The sequence below is a fragment of the Symphalangus syndactylus genome, chromosome X (genome assembly GCF_028878055.3).
Source record: "Symphalangus syndactylus isolate Jambi chromosome X, NHGRI_mSymSyn1-v2.1_pri, whole genome shotgun sequence".
In the NCBI taxonomy this organism is placed as follows: Eukaryota; Metazoa; Chordata; class Mammalia; order Primates; family Hylobatidae; genus Symphalangus; species Symphalangus syndactylus.
In genome coordinates, this window is record NC_072447.2 from 123098607 (window position 1) to 123119412 (window position 20806).

The window sequence follows — 20806 nt, forward strand, 5'->3', positions numbered from 1 at the left end:
CAATTTCAGGACAACAGAGAAAAACCACTTGCTTTCCTTTTTGTATTCTTGCTGTATTCCACTGGAATGTCAGTTACATGAAAGCATGGAACTCGTCTGTTTTGCTCGTAGCACCTACACCTTGATCCTGCAGGCACTCCAGAGATATTTGTTGAATTAAATGCATAAATGAATGAAGCTCTTCCTTTTGTCCCAACCCAGTGAAAATCATTTCCTTGGAGCCTACATTTTAAGCTGATTTGTTATTTTATAATTAGATTAATTTCAGCCTGCTATTGTTTGAGTGTGTCCCCTTCAAAATTTAAGTGTTGAAACTTAATGACTGATGTGATGGTATTAAAAAGTGGGGCCTTTAAGAGGTCATTAAGCCATGAGAGCTCCTCCCTCAGGAATGGGATTAAGGCCCTAATGAAAGAGGCTTTAATCAGTGTTTGGTCACTTGCCCTTTGCCTTCTGCCTTGTGAGGATATAACACTCCTCTCCCCTTGTTGCAGGAGGATGCAGCAACAAGGCACCATCTTAAAAGCAGAGAGCAGAGAGCTGCCCCAACCAGACAACTGAAACTTCTGGTGCCTTAATCTTGGATTTCCCAGGCTCTGGAACTCTGAGAAATGAATGTATATTCTTTGTAAGTCTCAGGTTTCAGTATCTTGTTATAGCAGCATAAATGGACTAAGACATAGCCTAAGTTGCCAACTTTCACCAAAATCAGCATTGTAATAAATATACATCTTTCCTAGAAAACAATCTGTGAAAAGATAAACTACTTCCTCTCAGCCTGGATTAAAACTTTTCCGTTATATAGAAACAAATAATTGTAATCTGACTTTTGAAATTAGATTACAAAATAAAAGATGTTGAAACTGACGTAAGAGGCCATCTGCTCTGGAACAACCATAACAGGATTCCATTTGTAAATCCCACTAAGGAATAAGCAGTTTCATCCATAGAACACAAATTTCCAGGATTCTCCATGTCCTTCTCTCCCTGGTATCCTTCTGATTACAAAAAATCCATCAGCCAATCTATTTTAGCCCATTCTTTTCTCACAGCCACAGATGGTTTCTCAGTGAGCAGGAGTTAAAACCCCTGAGCAGAAATACATTAGTCAAAGAGAGGTGTAGGTGTAGATAATAAAGGTCGCCATTACAATCCTAAACAATCCAGAAGGCTGGGCGCGGTGGCTCACACCTGTAATCCCAGCAGTTTGGGAGGCCAAGGCGGGCGGGTCATTTGAGGTCAGGAGTTTGAGACCAGCCTGGCCAACATGGTGAAACCCCATCTGTACTAAAAATACAAAAATTAGCCGTGCATGGTGGCATACACCTGTAGTCTCAGCTACTCAGGAGGCTGAGGCAGGAGAATTGCTTGAACCTGGGAGGTGGAGGTTGCAGTGAGCTGAGATCGCGCCACTACACCCCAGCCTGGGCAACAGAGCAAGACTCCGTCTCAAAAAAGAAAAAAAAAAACAAAAATAAAAACAATCCGGACACCACCTGTAAGCCTCCATCCTCCTCCCCTCTATTGCAGGGGTCTGTCACTGTCCTTTTTTTTTTTTTTTTGAGACGGAGTCTCGTTCTAATCCACTGTCGCCCAGGCTGGAGTGCAGTGGCACGATCTCAGCTCACTGCAACCTCTGCCTCCATGGTTCAAGCAATTCTCTGCCTCAGCCTCCTAAGTAGCTGGGATTACAGGCGCTGGTCACCACGCCTTGCTAATTTTTGTATTTTTAGTAGAGACGGGGTTTCACCATCTTGGCCAAGCTGGTCTTGAACTCCTGACCTCGTGATCGACTCACCTCAGCCTCCTAAAGTACTGGGATTACAGACGTGAACCACCGTGCCCGGCCCTGTCACTGTCTTAAGACATTTAAACCCACGTTTTGACTGCTTTGAGCTTCCTTTCCTGCTTTTGCCTATAGGGGGAGTCAGTACGTAATGAAAAGACAGAAACTTGGAACCTGTCTTTTAACTATCCCATAAACTATCCCAAAAATCAGATCACTAAAAGTTCTTGACCCGAAAATTCTGCACCACCATGTGCTCTTGAGGAATGTTTACTAACAGATTGAAAGCATAACTAGGAGTTCTCACTGGCCAATTCTGAGTAATGTGAGCACCAATATTATTAAAGACAGTAATGAATTATAAACCATTGAAAACTAGGGAGCCATAAGTCCACAGTGATACCAAATAGATAAATAAATGAGAGAGAAGGGAGGGCCTTTGCAGGGAGGGGCTTTGCTTTCAGTCGAATACCATGTGCTGACTGGTAAATATGGAGGGAGTGCTGGAGTTGGAAAATCATCATTTCATACAGATTGGTCCAGGCAAACATTATCAATAGATGCTCAATCCAAGGAGAAATTTTTGATGAGTAAGATATTTCCAGGAACAACAGTTTCTCTCCACAGATTGTTTATTAGTAGCAATAAAGAAAAAAAAAACAGTAATTATATCCTGGAGAAACTGGGCAACACCTTGACCCAAAATGAGAACATCCTATTTTTAAAATAGGACTTCAAAAATATCAATGTCATGAAAGACAAAGAAGGGCTATTCCAAACGAAAGGGGAGTAAAAAGACAGGGCACAATGCATAAACATAGACTAGATCCTGTACTGCAAGAAAAAAAAATGCTATAAAGGATATTAGTTGATAGATTAGTGTTAGAATGTGAAATTGACCAAAGTTGATAACTGTCTGCAGTTACGTAAGAAAATATTATCTGTATATATGGGGCACATACATATATATGGGGCACAAAAATGATAAAGCAATAGGGCAAAATGTTATCAACTGGTGAATTTGGATCAAGAGTATGTGAGTATACGTTGCACTATTCTTTTTTTTTTTTTTTTGAGACGGAGTTTCACTCTTGGTGTCCAGGCTAGAGTGCAATGGCGTGATCTCAGCCCACCGCAATCTCTGCCTCCTGGGTTCAAGCGATTCTTCTGCCTCAGCCTCCTGAGTAGCTGAGATTATAGGCCTGTGCCACCACGCCTGGCTAATTTTGTATTTTCAGTAGAGATGGGGTTTCTCCATGTTGGTCAGGCTGATCTCGAACTCCTGACCTCAGGTGATCTGCCTGCCTCAGCCTCCCAAAGTGCTGGGATTACAGGTGTGAGCCACCGTGCCCAGCCACGTTGTACTATTCTTGTAACTTAATTTCAAAATGTAGTTTGAAAAGTGCAATAGTGGGCCAGGCGCAGTGGTTCACGCCTGTAATCCCAGCATTTTGGGAGGCCAAGGTGGGCAGATCACGAGGTCAAGAGACCAAGACCATCCTGGCCAACATGGTGAAACCCGTCTCTACTAAAAATACAAAAATTAGCCGGGCGTGTTGGTGCTTGCCTGTAGTCCTGGCTACTTGAGAGGCTGAGGCAGAAGAATCGCTTGAACCTGAGAGGCAGAGGCTGCAGTGAGAGATCGTGCCACTGCACTCCATCCTGGGCGACACAGCGTGACTCCATCTCAAAAAAAAAAAAAAAAGTGCAATAGCTCCTGACATTGGTGAAGAATATAAATCTAGTGCAGTGGCACAATCTCAACTCACTTGCAGCCTCCGCCTCCCGGGTTCAAGCGATTCTCCTACCTCAGCCTCCCAAGTAACAGGGACTACAGGCGTGTGCCACCACACCCAGCTGATTTTTTGTGTTTTTAGTAGAGACGGGTTTTCACCGTGTTGGCCAGACTGGTCTTAAACTTGTGACCTCAAGTGATCCGCCCACCTCAGCCTCCCAAAGTGCTGGGATTACAGGTGTGAGCCACCACGCCCAGCCTCTAGCTACCTCTTAATCACTTATCTTGAGGTCGCACTTTACTGGGACCTCTGGAGAGCTTATAAATGATGCCCCTACTCTTATGAAGCTTAACATCTCTTGAAGAGGGAAGTCCCCCAAATAAGAAGCAGAGAAGATTATATAAATTCAACTAGGGCCGGACTCAGTGGCTCACCCCTATAATCTCAGCATTTTGGGAGGCCGAGGTTGGCGGATCTCGAGCTCAGGAGTTGGAGACCAGCCTGGCAATATGGTGAAATCTCGTCTCTACAAAAAAATACAAAATGTAGCTGAGTGTGGTGGTGTGTGCCTGTAGTCTCAGCTACTCGGGAGGCTGAGGTGGGACGATCGCTTGAGCCCAGGAGGTAGTGGTTGCAGTGAGCCGTGATCGTGCCACTGCATTCCAGCCTGGGCGATGGGGTCAGACAGTGTTAAAAAAAAAAAAAAAGAAAAAAGAAAAGTTCAACTAGGGAGTTTGAAAATGGAGAAGAGATCAGGGATCAGGATAGGTGGATGAGATCAAGAAAGTCTTCAAAGTAGGACCTGAGCCTTGAAGGTAGGATTTAAATCAGTAGATGATATTTCAGACAGAGTCAACGAACAGTTTGTGTAACTCAGGGAGAGGTTTGTGCAGAGACAGAATAGACTGGACAGAGAACAAATATTGGGAAGTGTTTGAAAACGTGGTTGAGTAGATACAAGGGGCCAGTCTGCAAGTTCCCCAAGGGCAGCATCTAACTAGATCTCATGCAAAAGATTTAATTAAGCCCGGGCGTAGTGGCTCACCCCTGTAATCCCAGCACTTTGGGAGGCCGAGGCGGGAGGATCACTTGAGGTCAGGGGTTAGAGCCTAGCTTGGCCAACATGGCAAAATCTGTCTTTACTAATAATACAAAAGTTAGCTGGGCGTGGTGTCGGGCCAGGGACTACAGGCCCACGATACCAGGCTAGTTTTGGTTACGTTTCTTAATGGCTGGGAAAAAATTGCTGGGTGCAGTGGCTCACGACCGTAATCCCAGCACTTTGGGCGGCCAAGGTGGGTGGATCGCTTGAGCTCAAAAGTTCGAGACCAGCCTGGGCAACATGAGGAAACCTGTGTCTACAAAAGATACAAGAATTAGCGGGGCGTCGGGGTGCGCTCTTGTAGTCCCAGCTACTTGAGAGGCTGAGGCAAGAGAATTGCTTGGGCCCAGGAGCTCAAGGCTGCAGTGAGCTATGACTATGCCACTGCACTCCAGCCTGGACGAAGAGTGAGATCCTATATCAAAAAAATAATAATAATAATTCAGGATATGTGAAATTCAAATCATGTGTCCATAAGTGAAGTTTTATTGAGCACAGCCATGCTCAACCTCTTACATATTATCTATGGCTGCTTTTGTGCTATAGTAACAGTTGAATAGTTGCAGAGATCATATGCAAAGCCTAAAATATTTATCAGCTGGCGCTTTACAGAAAAAGTTTGCAGCTGGGTGCGGTGGCTCACGCCTATAATCCCAGCTCTTTGGGAGGCCGAGGTGGAAGGATCGCTTGAGCCCAGGAGTTTAAGACCACACTGAGCAACAGCCAGACCCCAGTCTCTACCCCCCACAAAAAAAATTAAAAATAATCTGGGCATGGTGGCACAAGCCTATAGTCCCAGATACTCAGGAGGCTGAGGTGGGAAGATCGCCTGAGCCTAGGATTTCGAGGCTGCAGTGAGCTGTGATGGCACCACTGCGCTCCACCCTGAGCAACACAGTGAGATCCAGTCTCAAGAAAAAAAAAAAAAAAGTTTGCTCACTCCTGACCTAAAGCAATGGTTGTCCACATGGGGCAACTGTGCACAGGGAACATTTTGGCAATGCCTGGAAACATTTCTGGTTGTCACAACTGTGGAGGGTAGGGAGGGCATCCTACTGATATCTAGTTAGTAGAGGCCAGGGATGGTGCTAAATATTCTTTAATGCACATGACAGCCCTCCAGATGTCTGGTCCCAAATGTCCATAGTACTGTGGTTGAGAAACTCTGGATTATAGGACTCTAAGGTGAGTACTTTCTTTTTTTTTCTTTTTGAGACAGAGTTTTGCTCTGTGGCCCAGGTTGGAGTGCAATGGCGCGATCTCAGCTCACTGAAACCTTTGCCTTCCAGGTTCAAGCAATTCTCCTGCCTCAGCTTCCCCAGTATTTGGGATTACAGGTATGTGCCACCACGCCTGGCTAATTTTTGTATTTTTAGTAGAGACGGGGTTTCATCATGTTGGCCAGGCTGGTCTTGAATTCCTGGTCTCAAGTGATCCGCCCACCTCGGCCTTCCAAAGTGCTGGGATTACAGGCGTAAGCCACTGCGCCTGGCCAGGTGAGTACTTTCTAGTACAGGGAAAACTGTCTTTAACAAGGGAGCCCACTGACTGAACGCCCAGGTCTTAAACTTACATTAGCTCAGGTAGCCTTCACAATGACGATGGCAAGGCAATCACTGATGTCCTCCTTTTCTGGAGACGTTTTATTAAATTTTTATTTTATTTATTTTTGAGATGGAGTCTCACTCTGTCGCCCAGGCTGGAGTGCAATGGCGCGATCTCGGCTCATGGCAACCTCTGCCTCCCGGGTTCAAGCGATTCTCCTGCCTCAGCCTCCTAAGTAGCTGAGATTACAGGCATACACCACCACACCCGGCTAATTTTGTATTTTTAGTGGAGATGGGGTTTCTCCATGTTGGTCAGGCTGGTCTCGAACTCCCGACCCCAGGTGATCTGCCCGCCTTGCCTACAGCTCACAAGTCTGTAGGGCTCCAGGGCTTGTAGTTTTCCATAACACCTCAGTGCCTGCCTCTGCTCAGTAACGTCACAGACGTATTGTCTCACTCAGCTGTCCCCTAGTGTGTGAGCTGTGCAGAGCCAGGCCTATATACGTGGATATCTTCTGAAGCCTCCAGGCCTCTGTAAGGAAAGGATGCATGCCCTGATGTCTGCACCCTGGCCCTTAGGAAGACAAAGTTGAAGAAAATTCGTTTTCCTAAGGGCCACCAGTTCTTTAAAGTGACGACTCTCTCTCTTGCCTACTTTAATGCTTGGGAGGGTGGGAGGCTCCGCTCTGTAGTAGACCCAGGACACAAAATACTCCTTAGTATCTATAGAATGTTTTTTGAGTCATAAAGAATAGTCATATCCATGAATTTTGGGGGATGCTCACATCACAGGATTAAATGAGAGAAGACACGTGGCACAGAGTTCTTTTCCTGCCAGAATTAAAACTCACCTGAATCTTGTTCCGTAGGCTGTGGCACTCCATGTTCTCTCTCTAATATACTAGATGATAATCAGCTCAAGTTAGTTGAATCCATGCTAATAAAGAAAAAGTAGAGGACTTCTGGCCCACCTCTACCCCAGGTGTTGGGAATTTCAGGCCCAGAGGGAATAAAGTTGGAGGGGGCGGGCACGGGGGGATGGCAACCCATCTAGGAAGATTTCATAGGCTGGTGGTGCCTCCCTGAGCCCTTCAAATCACCCGCTCAGAAGGCAGCCACCCACTTCTCAGGCAAACCGTGGTGGGCCGCATCACCCAGTGACTTAAGATCAGATCACACAGCCATTTAGCATTTCTTTGAATTTTATTGAAAATTGACATGGACATTAGAAAGGTATCAAGCTAAACAGTGCTGGTTCTGGGATGTTTCTCCTGGAGAATGAAAGCCCCAGAGGGGCAATGACTGGTCACACCTTTGAGCAAAAAGAACAAAGGAGAAGAAAGGAAAAACACACACAGATTCTGGAAAACATGCGAAGAGGCTCTCTCAAGAGACATTGAACAGCAGAATGGTGGTGATGGTGGGAGGGATATATGAGAATGAGCACACTCACATGGTATTTTGATGCAAGTTAAACCAATGAATTCAAGGCAGATTTACCAACATCAAAGCTCTCCCTCCAGATCCCAGGTTGAGCAGAAACCTCTCTCAAAACCCCAACTGGTCTCGGAAGGTGGAATGGAGTAATTTTGCCCTCACTAAGCTTAAACCCCCTCCCTTCTCTCCCTTCTCCACCTAAGTGTTGGAGAGTGGATACATTTTTCCCCTTTGCTGGAATCTACAGAAGGTCTATGAATGCTGAAGATACAAATGTCACTTGACTTTCTCTTGCATATTCAGAAATGTTTAACAGTGGCCGTAGACAGTCAACCCATCGAACCAGAGAAATGTTTAAAAGAAAAACATAAAACTCAAACAAAACTTTGTGAACAGAACAGTACTTCCATACCCACAGCTGAGGTGTCCTGCCCCAGTCACTTACACTTGGGTGAGTGGTCCTGTAGTTGTTTCTCTGAGGTTACATTTGGTCCATTTTCCAGCTCTGACGGTTCTTTTCCTGCCTTGTTAGTTAGGACAAGACACTTCCATTTAAAATACCATGTGAGTCAGGAAGAGAGCTTCTTGCCTGGACACAGGGACACATGAACACTTGTTGAGTGGTGTGGTGTATGTGTGTGTGCTTGCAGTTTGAGGGGAGAGGAAATTGGTTGATTTCTGATTTGAGACAATATGGAACCCTAACTCTTCTATAATGGCAGTCTTCTCCTTTAGACTTAGTGCAGCTGCTGAAGACAAGATTAAAAAAAGCTGGAGAGGAAGAGAGAAAGAGAAAGAAAACATGAAATTAGCCAAAGAAAGAGGACATTCAAAGTAAGACAGGGGGAGGGGAATGGGCAGTATTGAGGTAGCACAGATTATAGTTTGAGAAGACAGGTTAGAAATGGGGGTCATTGCTGGGCCATCACCACGGGGAAATCTGCTGAGAAGGTTTTAAGAACACCACACACCAGTTTAAAGCTTCTTGTTTTAATTAAAAACAAGCACATATTAACAGCCACATGTGAATGCCAAATGATTAAAACAAAAAAACAAAAACAAGAGCCATCTACACTGCAGCTAGGGAAAGCAAACTTCTTGCCTTAAGAGAAGTGAGGGATGTGTGTACGTGTGCGTGTGTGTTTCAGAAAAGCCACTCCAGTCTGGGAAAATAAAAGCACAGACCATTTCTAATGACTGGTTTTGTTTCACCAGAAGTAAACAGAGTACTTAGGGTATTTTTTTAAAAATAGTAACAGTTGTACTAATTAAAAAGCCTTTTCATTGAAGAAGGAAAAAATCTGTCTACGGTGAGAAAAGCTACCCAATGAAATACCCATTTTAATAGGCTTGATAACTTTTTAATTTATGTTCAGTCATGGGTTCGATTTTTGTTTACCAAACTTCCCTGATTATAAGGGTCACCTAGGGCACCTGTTACACACGGTCTCCTGGGCCCCGTGCCAGCCTTGCAGCACCACTGGGTCATTGGGTTAAGAAGCTGGCCCGGCATGCCTTCGTTTTGCCAGCCCTCACCCAATCCATCTTCAGACGTTTTTCTGTGGGAAAAAACCTCGAGGGTTTTCTAATACTAACTAGTCAGTTACTCTGAACATCAAAAAACCTCGTATCCAGGAACGTAACGTATATAAACAGATTGAATCCCTTTGTGAAATGGATTGGGAGTCAGGAGGCATGAAAATCAGTCTGGCTTCTGCCTCAAAACAGAAGTGAGACCTCGGTCAAGTCCCTTCCCTTCTCTGGGCCTTCATTTCTCCTTTCGGAGTAAGTAGGTTATATCGTCTTACTGACTAAAATGTCTCCCTTAATATAAAACTCCTCCTTAGTTTCTGAAGGTCTCTCCAAGGCTGTGTGGGTCTTATACTTTTGAAGTATTCAGAGCTTCTCAAGTCTTAAGTAGTTCATCTGTACACAAATGCAAATGAGGGCGCCTCCGGTTTGTAATGCAAATAATTACCGGGCGGCGGTGTGGGGAGGTGGTGGTTACCAGTTGGTTGTTTAAGCATGAATTTCTGGGAAAGCAGCTCTGAAGCTGGACATAGAATCATCAAAGTTGCAAATATGAATCCTTTCCCAAGGAGACCTGACAGGCCTAACTCAGCATCTCTCTGAGCTACTGGCTGGGTAGCTGAGCAGATTTTTTTTTTTTTTTTTGGTTGTTGGTTTGTTTCTACCTCCAAGCATATGGTCTTCAAAAAAATACTCCACTGTAACTTGAATTTTCCCAAGAAACTGGCTTGTGTTTTGGCAGCATCACCTTCATACTTGCTCTGGTCACTCACCAATCAGTAGAGCACCAAACCTACACAGCAAACCTACACTCTTGCTTTGCCAATAAGAAAAGTACGTGCATATGTTTGCTTTTCATTTTTTTCTTTTTGCTTCCTATTATGATCTATAATTAATTGAAGTGAGAAATCCCCTTCCCCTTCTCAATACTTCAAAAAGGCCTGGAAATTTGGCATAACCTTGTTTGACTGTGTGCTTTGAACGTAAGTGATCAAAAAAAGAAACTCAAAAAAAAAATAGAAGTAGGTGGTCATGGTCAGTGCCAGTGGGGCTGGGAGGCAGGAGCAAGTTGCGGAACTCAAAAAGAAGAAGTGAGCTTGAAGTACATGGCAGGGTAGGGGTGGGGGGTCTGGCTGCCTGGCACCCCAAAGGAAAGCTGTCAGTTAAAATAAGAACCTCGGCTTAAAAGGCTAAATGGAGTCCAGTCCAGCTGTAGCGGGGAATACTATTCAGTACACAGCCATGGATTACTGCAAAGGAAGGGCAGAGAGACGGCATGTTAGCCACAGATCATTGCCAGGTCAACTCCATCTCTCACACTGTCACTGGCCAAACACCAAAGGCCACTGTGCCTCATAACCCTGACAAGAGAGGGCTCTCTACTTCACAGAGGTTCCCAAAGCCACTATCAGATGGGACCCATGATAAAAACTTAGGGCTGGAATATTTTTAAACTCTCAACTCCTTAAATTGAAAGAAAGTTAAGGGCCTTCCAAGGTGTAACACCTCTTTTCTTCTCTCCAGCCGAGTCTCATCTCTTCTTATTGGGGGATGCATGCAAAATGCATGTTAAAAATCATCATGGCGTTCACTAAATGAACTAGAAGACTCATCAGAGCAAACCTCCAAACACTTGATTCTTTGACAGCTCAGTTTTCCAGCCTACAAAGTGGGATTTATTATTCCTGCTACTGGCCTCACCTTATTGGGACAGTATGGAGCCCTTCCGGAAATTACCCCCCGAGATGCTGAAATACCTCACAAGAAGAATTCGGTAAGGCTATCATTCAAGACTCTAGGCTGGTAATAATATTCAGGTTTATTCTCCCTTTTGCATCTGTGGGATACCCAGAGTTAGAAAGAGGGGAAACGTCTGCTATTTTCTTCAGCAGTTGTGTTTTATGGGAAGGGCTTGGTGTAAATAAATGCGTTGCTGATTTTGAGCACAGCTTGAGTGCAGTTACTTCGAGTGAATGAAAACTGGAAAGGGCTGGACTCAAAGGTTAGAAGGAAAAGGCGCCAAAGGCTGTCCTTTTGAAACCCTCTAAGAAATGGCTGTGGCTCCTGAGGATGAGGGTAGGGTGGGGTGGGCCAAGGGGACAGCTGTGCTGATCGGTGCTTACCCAGCCATGGTGGTTGCAAATACCTCAGGGAATCTAACAGCAACCAGAACTGGAACAGGGGAGCTGGTGGGGAAGAGTAGCAGATGGGCCCCCTGACCATGTCACACCTCTGGCAAAGATGTGGGGGAAGACAGGGGGGATGGCTGGGGGTGCTGGGAGGGGGACTGGGATGCAGGATGCATCTGCGAGCCACATGACTGTTGGCTTCTTGACCAGCGGCCAGACATCACCCTCAGATTCTCAGGTTTCTATAAACCTTGGCAGGAAGAGAGGAGAGGGCGCGGGTTGGATTGTATGCCCCCCAGGCATGTTAAGGGGGAAATTAGAGAAAGGGAGGCCCAGCTCTGTTGCGCAGGAAAAGGGTGTCTACAGGAAGCCCAAACTGAAAATGAAAAGAGAAGCTGAGTTAATGAACGGATAGATTAATGTACTACAAAAAAAAAAAGTCAGAAGAAAATTAAGTCATGAGGACTAATGGCTAAATTAGAATATAGCTATGTTAGATGGTCTTAAGGTCTTATTGCATTGGCTCCGGGAAACATGCTTTCTCTCTCATACACTCCACACACACTCCCACATGATGGCAGCAGTGGCATTAGGCAGCAAAATAATGATCAACAACCACAAAAATACATTTTATCTTTTTTTTTTTTTTGAGACAGAGTCTTGCTCTGTCACCCAGGCTGGAGTGCAGTGGTGTGATCTCGGCTCACTGCAAGCTCTGCCTCCCGGGTTCATGCCATTCTCCTGCCGCAGCCTCCCCAGCAGCTGGGACTACAGGAGCCCGCCGCCACGCCCGGATAATTTTTTTGTATTTTTAGTAGAGACGGGGGTTTCACCATGTTGGCCAGACTGGTCTCGAACTCCTGACCTCAAGTGATCCGCCCGCCTCAGCCTCCCAAAGTGCTGGGATTACTGGCGTGAGGCACTGAGCCCGGCCTATCTCTTCTTAATGACTAGGTCCTGACTAGTGTCCCCCCCGCCCCCCACCCGCCCCCAGCACCACCACCGAATACCTTGTACAGGAGTACCTTCTGTAAATCTCTAAGTGGCCTCAGGCCACTGGATAGAGCCCCAGGCTCTAGCCACTGCATTTCCTGTCCCATTGGGAAAGTAGAGGAGGCTGAGGTTTCACCCCAGGAGATCCTTAGAGCTGTCCTAGTCAGCTAACTGGCACTCTGGGGCAAGACCCGTTTGCAGAGCATATGGGTATGGTTGCAGAACTGTGTTCTAGGGTCCAGACCACAGTTACCTGAAAACGTGAACTATGGAAACCCATCATTGGTTTGTGCTGAAATAATACTTTGACCTCTCTTCCATGTAAATTTCATTCCTATGACATAAATACAGCAAGTAGGACTGATCCCCGTTTCATGAGTAGACCGAGAAACACAGAGAAGTCAACAGACTTGCCTGTGGCTGCAAAGAAAGAGTCACAGCTGGGCCCAGAGCTGTTTGTGTGTGTGTGTGTGTGTGTGTGTGTGTATTTTTATTTCTTTTGAGATGGAGTCTTGCTCTGTCACCCAGGCTGGAGTGCAATGCTGCGATCTCGGCTCACTGCAACCTCCGCCTCCGGGATTCAAGCAATTCTCCTGCCTCAGCCTCCCAAGTAGCTGGGATTATAGGCGCCTGCCACCATGCCCAGCTAATTTTTGTATTTTTAGTAGAGACAGGGTTTCACCATGTTGGCCAGGCTGGTCTTGAACTCCTGACCTCAGGTGATCCGCCCGCCTCGGCCTTCCAAAGTGCTAGGACTACAGGCATGAACCACCACGCCCAGCCCCAGAGCTGTTTATTTAAGACTCTCACATGCAATGTCCCTGAGAATTCCTTGGCTATGGATCTAAGCCCCTATTTATTACCCAAAGAATAAATTTATCCCATTAAATAAAGACTATTAGATATCTGGCAGGGATAAAAGTATGGGCATAAAGGAGTATGTTTTACAGTCACTTCCTCAAAGGGAATATACTCCCATACATACACTTTGAAGGTATACACACACTGAGGTGAATGGTAATTTATAATAGAAATTAGGAGTTCTGCCATCAACTCACTGTGTGGTCCTTGGTAAATTCCTTAAATTCTCTGCTCCTCCATTTACTCTTTACTCTCTCTTTCTCTCTCTCTCTCTCTCTTTTTTTTTTTTTTTTTTTGAGATGGAGTCTTGCTCTGTTGCCCAGACTGGAGTGCAATGGTGTGGTCTCAGCTCACTGCAACCTCCACCTCCCAGGTTCAATCGATTCTCCTGCCTCAGCCACTAGAGTGGCTGGGATTACAGGCGCCCGCCACCATGCCCAGCTAATTTTTATATTTTTAGTAGAGACGGGGTTTCACCATGTTGGCCGGGCTGGTCTCAAACTCCTGACCTCAGGTGATCTGCCCGCTTGGCCTCCCAAAGTGCTGGGATTACAGGCATGAGCCACCATGCCCGGCCAACTCTCTTAAAAAAAAAAAAAAAATAGAGACAGGGTTTCACCATGCTGCCCAGGCTGGTCTCCAACTCCTGGGCTCAAGTGATCCTCCCACCTCAGCCTCCCAAAGCACTAAGATTACAGAAGTGAGCCACCTCGCCCAGCCTCCATTTACTCATCTTGCAAACTGGGGATTATTCCTTCTCTACCTCACAGACCTGCTGTAAGTATAAAATGAGATACTATACAAAAAACAAAACAAAACAGAAACAACAACAAAAAACACTTTGGAAAGTAATAAAAGCTATACAAATGCTCATATCTTATTTTTATTCTTTGTCTACTTCCTAGGGGAAGAGTAATCTAATAAACACTGCAATGGCCTATGTACTAGGTTTCATGGGAAGGCTGATATATTTTGATGTGTGTATACTATCCATATACTGTGCACTCCTAAGGACCAATAATGATTGAGGTAGAGTATCTGCAACGACATAGGGGGTCACAAAGGAATCGCTTTTACAAATGCAGAGAGCTATAAGTAGTGCCTCAAGCAATTTCAAAATGTGGAGGCACAGTCAGCCTCACTCTGCCTGCATTCTAGGTGGTCTTCGTGATCCACCCCTTGAATGAGGGCTTTGAGGAGGGGGCGGGTTGCCTTTGCTGCTTTCAGATCCTGGGGAGCCAAAGCCTCCCCTGACTCGTCGTTCTGAAACTGCTTTCGTGGTCTGCCAGGGAGAAGCCTGCCAGGAAGAGCCAACCTACTTGGGGTTGGGGTTGGCTGTTCCAGCTGTTTACCAATTGCCTCTCACTTGTAAAGTGTAGCTTTAATTATAGTTTTGCCAGAATTCATTTTAGGAATGGCCACTAACAATGATTTACTTGGGGAAACCTCTAAGCAATTGTGTCAAGCCACGTGCAGTGAAACCTGAATTAACTGAAATCTCATTAACTAGAATACATATTTCCTGCTCACCTTGTTAAAAATTGGGGAACAAAGAACGTAACACATGAACTGAGTTCCTATTACATGTCAGATACTTTGCTAGGCACTGGAACTACATACAATGCAAAGAATGGACAGACATTCTAGGAACTGTCTTCCTAAATGGAAATCTGCTGTTTAATTCCAGTCAACTAGCAGGGGCTTCAAGACTTACTCGCTGTTAAGCCAGACAGTAAATCAAGTCATTGTTCTTTTAAGATTGTTTCCTTTGGCCCGGTTTCATGGGCCTTATGTTGCAGAAACCTCTATGGACTTCCTCTTCAGGATTTGCTTCCAAGCAGGATGTTTTGCCAGCTGCCCCGAGTCCCCAGTGCAATAGCTGCGGCAATCAGTTTGGTGACTAACAGCAGGCTCTCTATTTAAATCATAAACTACATGGGTGAGTGGGGAAAAGTCTTCTCTATATTTTATATTCCCCGATCCAAACCAAATGTAAAAGGGCATTTATGAGACAACCGGGATGTTTCAAACACTGACTAGACATTTCATGTTAATGAATTATTGTTCATTTTGTAGGTGTGATAATGGTGGGGTTGTGGTTATGTTTTTTTAAAGAATCGTTATCTCTTGGAAATATATACTAAAGTATTTACAGATAAAATGATATAGTTTTGCTTTGTAATAATTCAGCAGGTCTGTGGTAATTGATGAAACAAGATTAGGCATATGTTTATGGTTGTCTGGGGGCTGGGCTGTGGGCTGAACTATATTATCCTCTTATTTTGCTCATGTTTGAAAGCTTCCATGGTAAAGTTTTAAAAAAAGTAATAACCCTTCATCGGGCGCGGTGGCTCACACCTGTAATCTCAGCACTTTGGGAGGTCAAGGTAGGCGGATTACCTGAGGTCGGGAACTTGAGACCAGCCTGGCCAACGTGGTGAAACCCGGTCTCTGCTAAAAATACAAAAATTAGCCAGGAATGGTGACACATGCCTATAATCCCAGCTACTTGGGAGGCTGAGGCATGAGAATTGCTTGAACCCAGGAGGCGGAGGTTGCAGGGAGCCAAGATTGTGCCACTGCACTCCAGCCTCGGCGACAGAGTGAGACTCCGTCTCAAAAAAAGAAACAAACAAAAAAAACCCTAATTATGTTAAATTAAAAATGTTTGTATTTCCTTTCCATCCACTACCTGAGTCTAGCAGAGGAGATAGAAGGTCCTTAATCCCTGCTTTCAGTCTCCCTATAAACTGTGAAACTTTATAAACTTCTATTAACACAACATCTAGCACTCAGGAATCCTTACCTGCTGATCTCCTTATACGAGGTTTTCATGAGGCCAGTACTTGTAGGATTAAATGTAAGGAATTCTCTACAATTTCTAAGATCTCTTCATTTTCCTCCACTTTTATTATAGGTTTTTTTGTTTTGTTTTGTTTTGTTTTGTTTTTTTGAGATGGAGTTTCGCTCTTGTTGCCCAGGCTGGAGTGCAAAGGTGCGATCTCGGCTCACTGCAACCTCCGCCTCCCGGGTTCAAGCAATTCTCCTGCCTCAGCCTCCCGAGTAGCTGGGATTACAGGCATGCACCACCACGCCCGGCTAATTTTGTATTTTTAATAGAGACAGGGTTTCTCCATGTTGGTCAGGCTGGTCTCGAACTCTCGACCTCAGGTGATCCACCCGCCTCGGCCTCCCAAAGTGCTGGGATTACAGGCGTGGGCCACCACTCTCAGCCTTATTATCGTTTTGAGGGGTACAGTCAAAGGAAATTTGAGAACTTGAACTCCTCAGATACGAAACTGCCACCAGCGGGAAACAGAGAAGTGAGTTTCCATTGACCCTGGACATTCTCAAACCTGATGCAGGGGGATAGGAGAGGGTTGATGCTGACTGTGACATTGCAGGACGGGGCTTGTGAAACCCAGTTTCTCTCATCACCATGGTTTCATTAATTTTGAAAATAATGGTTATAGCTCCTTCTGTTTTTGAGATGGAGTTTCGCTCTTGTTGCCCAGGCTGGAGTACAATGGCACAATCTCAGCTCACTGCAACCTCCGCCTCCCAGGTTCAAGCGATTCTCCTGCGTCAGCCTCCAGAGTAGCTGGGATTACAGGCCTGTGCCACCACGTCCGGCTAATTTTTTGTATTTTTAGTAGAGATGGAGCTTCACCGTGTTAGCCAGGATGGTCTCAATCTTCTAACCTCAGGTGATCTGCCCTCCTTGGCATCCCAAAGTGCTGGGATTACAGGGCTGTGAGCCACCGCGTCCGGCCCGATTATGGCTCTTTAAGAAAAAAACTGCCCACACTGAAACCTCAAATACTGATCACAGGATCCACCTGTGTTACCCAGCTGTTCTAGCAGCAAAAGTCTGAAAACGACCCCTCACTTTAATCAGGCAGGCAGGCATTCCACATGTACACTTGAAACCACACCAGACTATTTCTGCATATTATAAGTCACGAGAGAAAACCAGCTAGACCAATGAAGCAGCTTCTTCTATGATTAGATACTTGTGTTGGGGGTGCGGGATTAGGGGAGATATGTTCTAGAAGCCACTGCCAGTTCTATTTAGAGTTAATCAAGCTTACCAGGACCCTGGGTCTCATGCAGCATGCAGCAAACAGCAGAGTTAACTGTAAAACAGTAAGAGCTGATGAAGATGGAGTGAGCATGAAGGGAAATCAAATATTATGACTTGACACAAACAATGAAGGGTTAGAGGTCAAAGGTGATTAGGAGTAGCAGGAAGGAGAAGTGGGAAGGGTGGACTGGTAGGAACCCCTGAAACACTGATACTCTTTTTTTTTTTTTTTTTTTTTTTTTTTTTTGAGTCAGGGTCTCTCTCTGTTGCCCAGACTGGAGTGCAGTGGTATAATCCTCACTGCAGCCTCACCCTCCCGGGTTCAAGCAATTCTCCCACCTCAGTCTCCTGAGTAGCTGGGACTATAGGCAAGTGCCACCAGGCCCAGCTAATGTTTAATTTTTTTTTTGTAGAGACAAAGGTCTCACTATGTTGCCCAGGCTGATCTCAAACTCCTGGACTCAAGCAATCCTTTGCCTTGGCCTCCCAAAGTATTGGGATTACAAGCGTGAGCCACCACGGCTGGCCAGTACTTTCTCAATCTCTTTAGGGGCAGCTAAAGGAAATTCTGAATATGTGACTCAGATGCAACCACCATCTCTCAAGAAGAAATATTACTACCACCATTTCTGCCCTCAAAACTCACTACCATGACTGTGGGAGGAGAGTAGCACAGGTCTAACAGTGGCTCTTCCAGAAGTTAACCAATTGCTCGTGAAATTACATAAGAAGCCAAGACTCAGGGCCACTTCTGCATCTGGAAGTACAGAAGAAGACAGGTCATTCTGTTAGGCCCTTATTGCTAATATAAGGTGCCACATGCCAGCAGGGTTTCACCCATTTCAGAATTGGAAAGGGGCACTGTCACCAATCCCAAATATTCCTGGAGAGTAGAGAGGGGTATCTCCCTGTTGGGGTCTCCTGCCTGGGGTGGGAGAAGTCAGTCAGTATGAGGCAACAAGGGGAAAGCTTGATGTGAGAAGAACTTTTACTGAACATCTGAATAGGGAATATTTATAGTTTCAATGTAGCCTGAACAAACCAATTCCTAACTCCCACAAGCAGGCTATGAAACTGCCCCAGGTACTGAGTTAACAAATACCACAGGACTATGAAGGCAGCAGGTTATAGCTGGATGACAAATTTAGATTTTTCTGATCTTAAAAATAGGAATTCATTCCTGCTGGTGCAATAATACACCATGACAGATAAGTTAATACAGTACAGGGTGTGTCTAAAGAGACTTTTTTCTGGCTAGTTGAGCTTTATCCATCAGGTAATACTAAAAAATTTCATTCATCAGTGAATTTGACATACAGTATTAAGATTCAGTAAGAAAAATTTCTGGACTAATTGGTGAAGATGTTCTTTTTTTCTTTTTTTTTTTTTTTAGACAAAGTCTCACTCTGTCACCCAGGCTGAAGCGCAGTGGCATGATCTTGGCTCTGCAACCTCCACCTCCCAGGCTCAAGTGATTCTCCTGCCTTAGCCTCCTGAGTAGCTGGGACTACAGGTGTGGGCCACCATGCCCAGCTAATTTTTGTATTTTTAGTAGAGACGGGGTTTCGCCATGTTGTCCTGACCTCAGGTGATCTGCCTGCCTCAGCTTCCCAAAGTGCTGGGATTACAGGCGTGAGCCACTGTACCCGGCCAAGATGTTTAAATTACACATTTGAATAAAGAGTAATTGGATTGCAAAGCTGAGTGCCTTCAAATATAACATATTACTGTTATGCACAAGTTACCATGTTATTCCTAAGTGATAAGCCAGAGGAAAGGAAGGTGTTTCTTCCTTCTGGCAAAAATATCCCATAGTTAAGTCCAGGAACAAATGGCTGAAAACAGAAGGCAATGACCATGGACACCTTTTGGATCCTCAGTATCCTTTAGTAAAGACACTGCTAAACAGTCCACCTGGGAACTCCTCAAGCCACACTGCACAAACAACTGCAGGGCACAAGGGCACCACAGGAGTTTTTCTAGATCCCGTTGAAATATTTTTCTCTGGTTCTGGGATGAGGAATGGGTAACTTCAGCAAGCAGAGACTGGGGTTGGGTGAGGATTATTGACCCACATGGTATCCAGGAGCCACTGTCCTAATACCAGGGGAGATCAGAAGTCTTAAAATCATTCCACAGATTGAGGATGGGGCACATGCAGCATACACTGGCATCTGAGGGCTCCCCCGTAAGTTCTCAGCACCTCGGGCTGGGCAGAACTAAGCCAGCAGGGAGGGATCACAAAGAGGTGGGAAATCAGGGCTGGGCTGCAGCCTTCAGTGGCAGCAGTTAAATTCTGTTGGCTGCAGAGAGTAAGAACTGAGGCAGGGTGAGGGTGGGACTACGGCCATGGAGAGGTGAGCAACCTCAGATATAGGGCAGGGGTGGGGAGAGGGTGCACCGACTTTCTGCTAAAGGCTCTCTCTTTCTTCCACTACCCTGTATCTGCACTTCTTTTTTTTTTTGGAGACAGACTCTCAATCTGTCACTCAGGCTGGAGTGCAATGGTGCTATCTTAGCTCACTGCAACCTCTGCCTCCTCAGTTCAGGCAATTCTTCTGCTCAGCCTCCCAAGTAGCTGGGATTACAGGTGCACGCCACCACGCCTGGCTACTTTTTTGTATTGTTAGTGGAGACAAGGTTTCATCATGTAGGCCAGGCTGGTCTCGAACTCCTGAACTCAAGTGATCCACCCGTCTTGGCCTCCCAAAGTCCTGGGATTACACCACGCCCGGCCCATAGCTGCAGTTCTTTTTGTTCCTCTCTTTCTTTTCTATTTTTTTTTTTTTCAGATGGAGTCTCACTCCGTTGCCCAGGCTGGAGTGCAGTGGTGTGATCTCGGCTTACTGTAACCTACTTACTGTAACCGGGTTCAAGTGATTCTCCTGCCTCAGCCTCCTGAGTAGTTGGGACTACAGGCAGCTAATTTCTGTATATATATATTTTTTTAAGATGGAGTCTTGCTCTGTCGCCCAAGCTGGAGGGCAGTGGTGCGATCTCAACTCACTGCAACCTCTGCTTCCCGGGTTCAAGCAATTCTCCTGCCTCAGCCTCCTGAGTAGCTGGGATTACAAGCGCGCGCCACCACGCCTGGCTAATTTTTGTATTTTTACTAGAGACAGGGTTTCACCATGTTGGTCAGGCTGGTCTCGAACTGTTTTTTTTTTTTTTTTGAGACAGAGTCTCGCTCTGTAGTCCAGGCTGGAGTGCAGTGGCACGATCTCAGCTCACTGCAAGCTCCACCTCCCAGGTTCACGCCATTCTCCTGCCTCAGCCTCCCGAGTAGCTGGGACTACAGGCACCCACCACCACACCCAGCTAATTTTTTTGTATTTTTAGTAGAGACGGGGTTTCACCATGTTAACCAGGATGGTCTCGATCTCCTGACCTCGTGATGTGCCCGCCTCAGCCTCCCAAAGTGCTGGGATTACAGGCGTGAGCCACTGCACCCGGCCTTTTTTTTTTTTTTTTTTTTTTTTTTAAGTAGAGACGGGGTTTCGCCATATAGGCCAGGCTGGTCTTGAACTCCTGACCTCAAGTGTTCCTCCTGCCTTGGCTTCCCAAAGTGCTGGGATTATAGGCGTGAGCCACCGTGCCCGGC

General features: G+C 45.6%; 1 protein-coding gene across 6 annotated transcripts in view; it reads right to left on the bottom strand.

Moving 5' to 3' along the window:
• Positions 1-7355: 7355 nt before the first annotated feature.
• The window catches only part of SEPTIN6 (septin 6), a 77574-nt gene continuing 64123 nt past the window's right edge, over positions 7356-20806 (bottom strand). Inside the window, exons 10-11 of one of the 6 annotated variants that reach the window (XM_063634859.1) lie at positions 17213-17274; positions 8583-10388 (exon numbers count right to left, since the gene is read on the bottom strand). In XM_063634859.1, coding sequence (XP_063490929.1) covers positions 10321-10388; positions 17213-17274 — 130 coding nt within the window. In that variant the 3' untranslated portion in view covers positions 8583-10320. Of the gene's footprint in view, positions 8380-8582; positions 10389-10939; positions 11644-17212; positions 17275-20806 lie in introns of those variants that run through there. The other 5 variants (XM_055267686.2, XM_055267683.2, XM_055267685.2 and 2 more) reach the window with 5 other exon arrangements.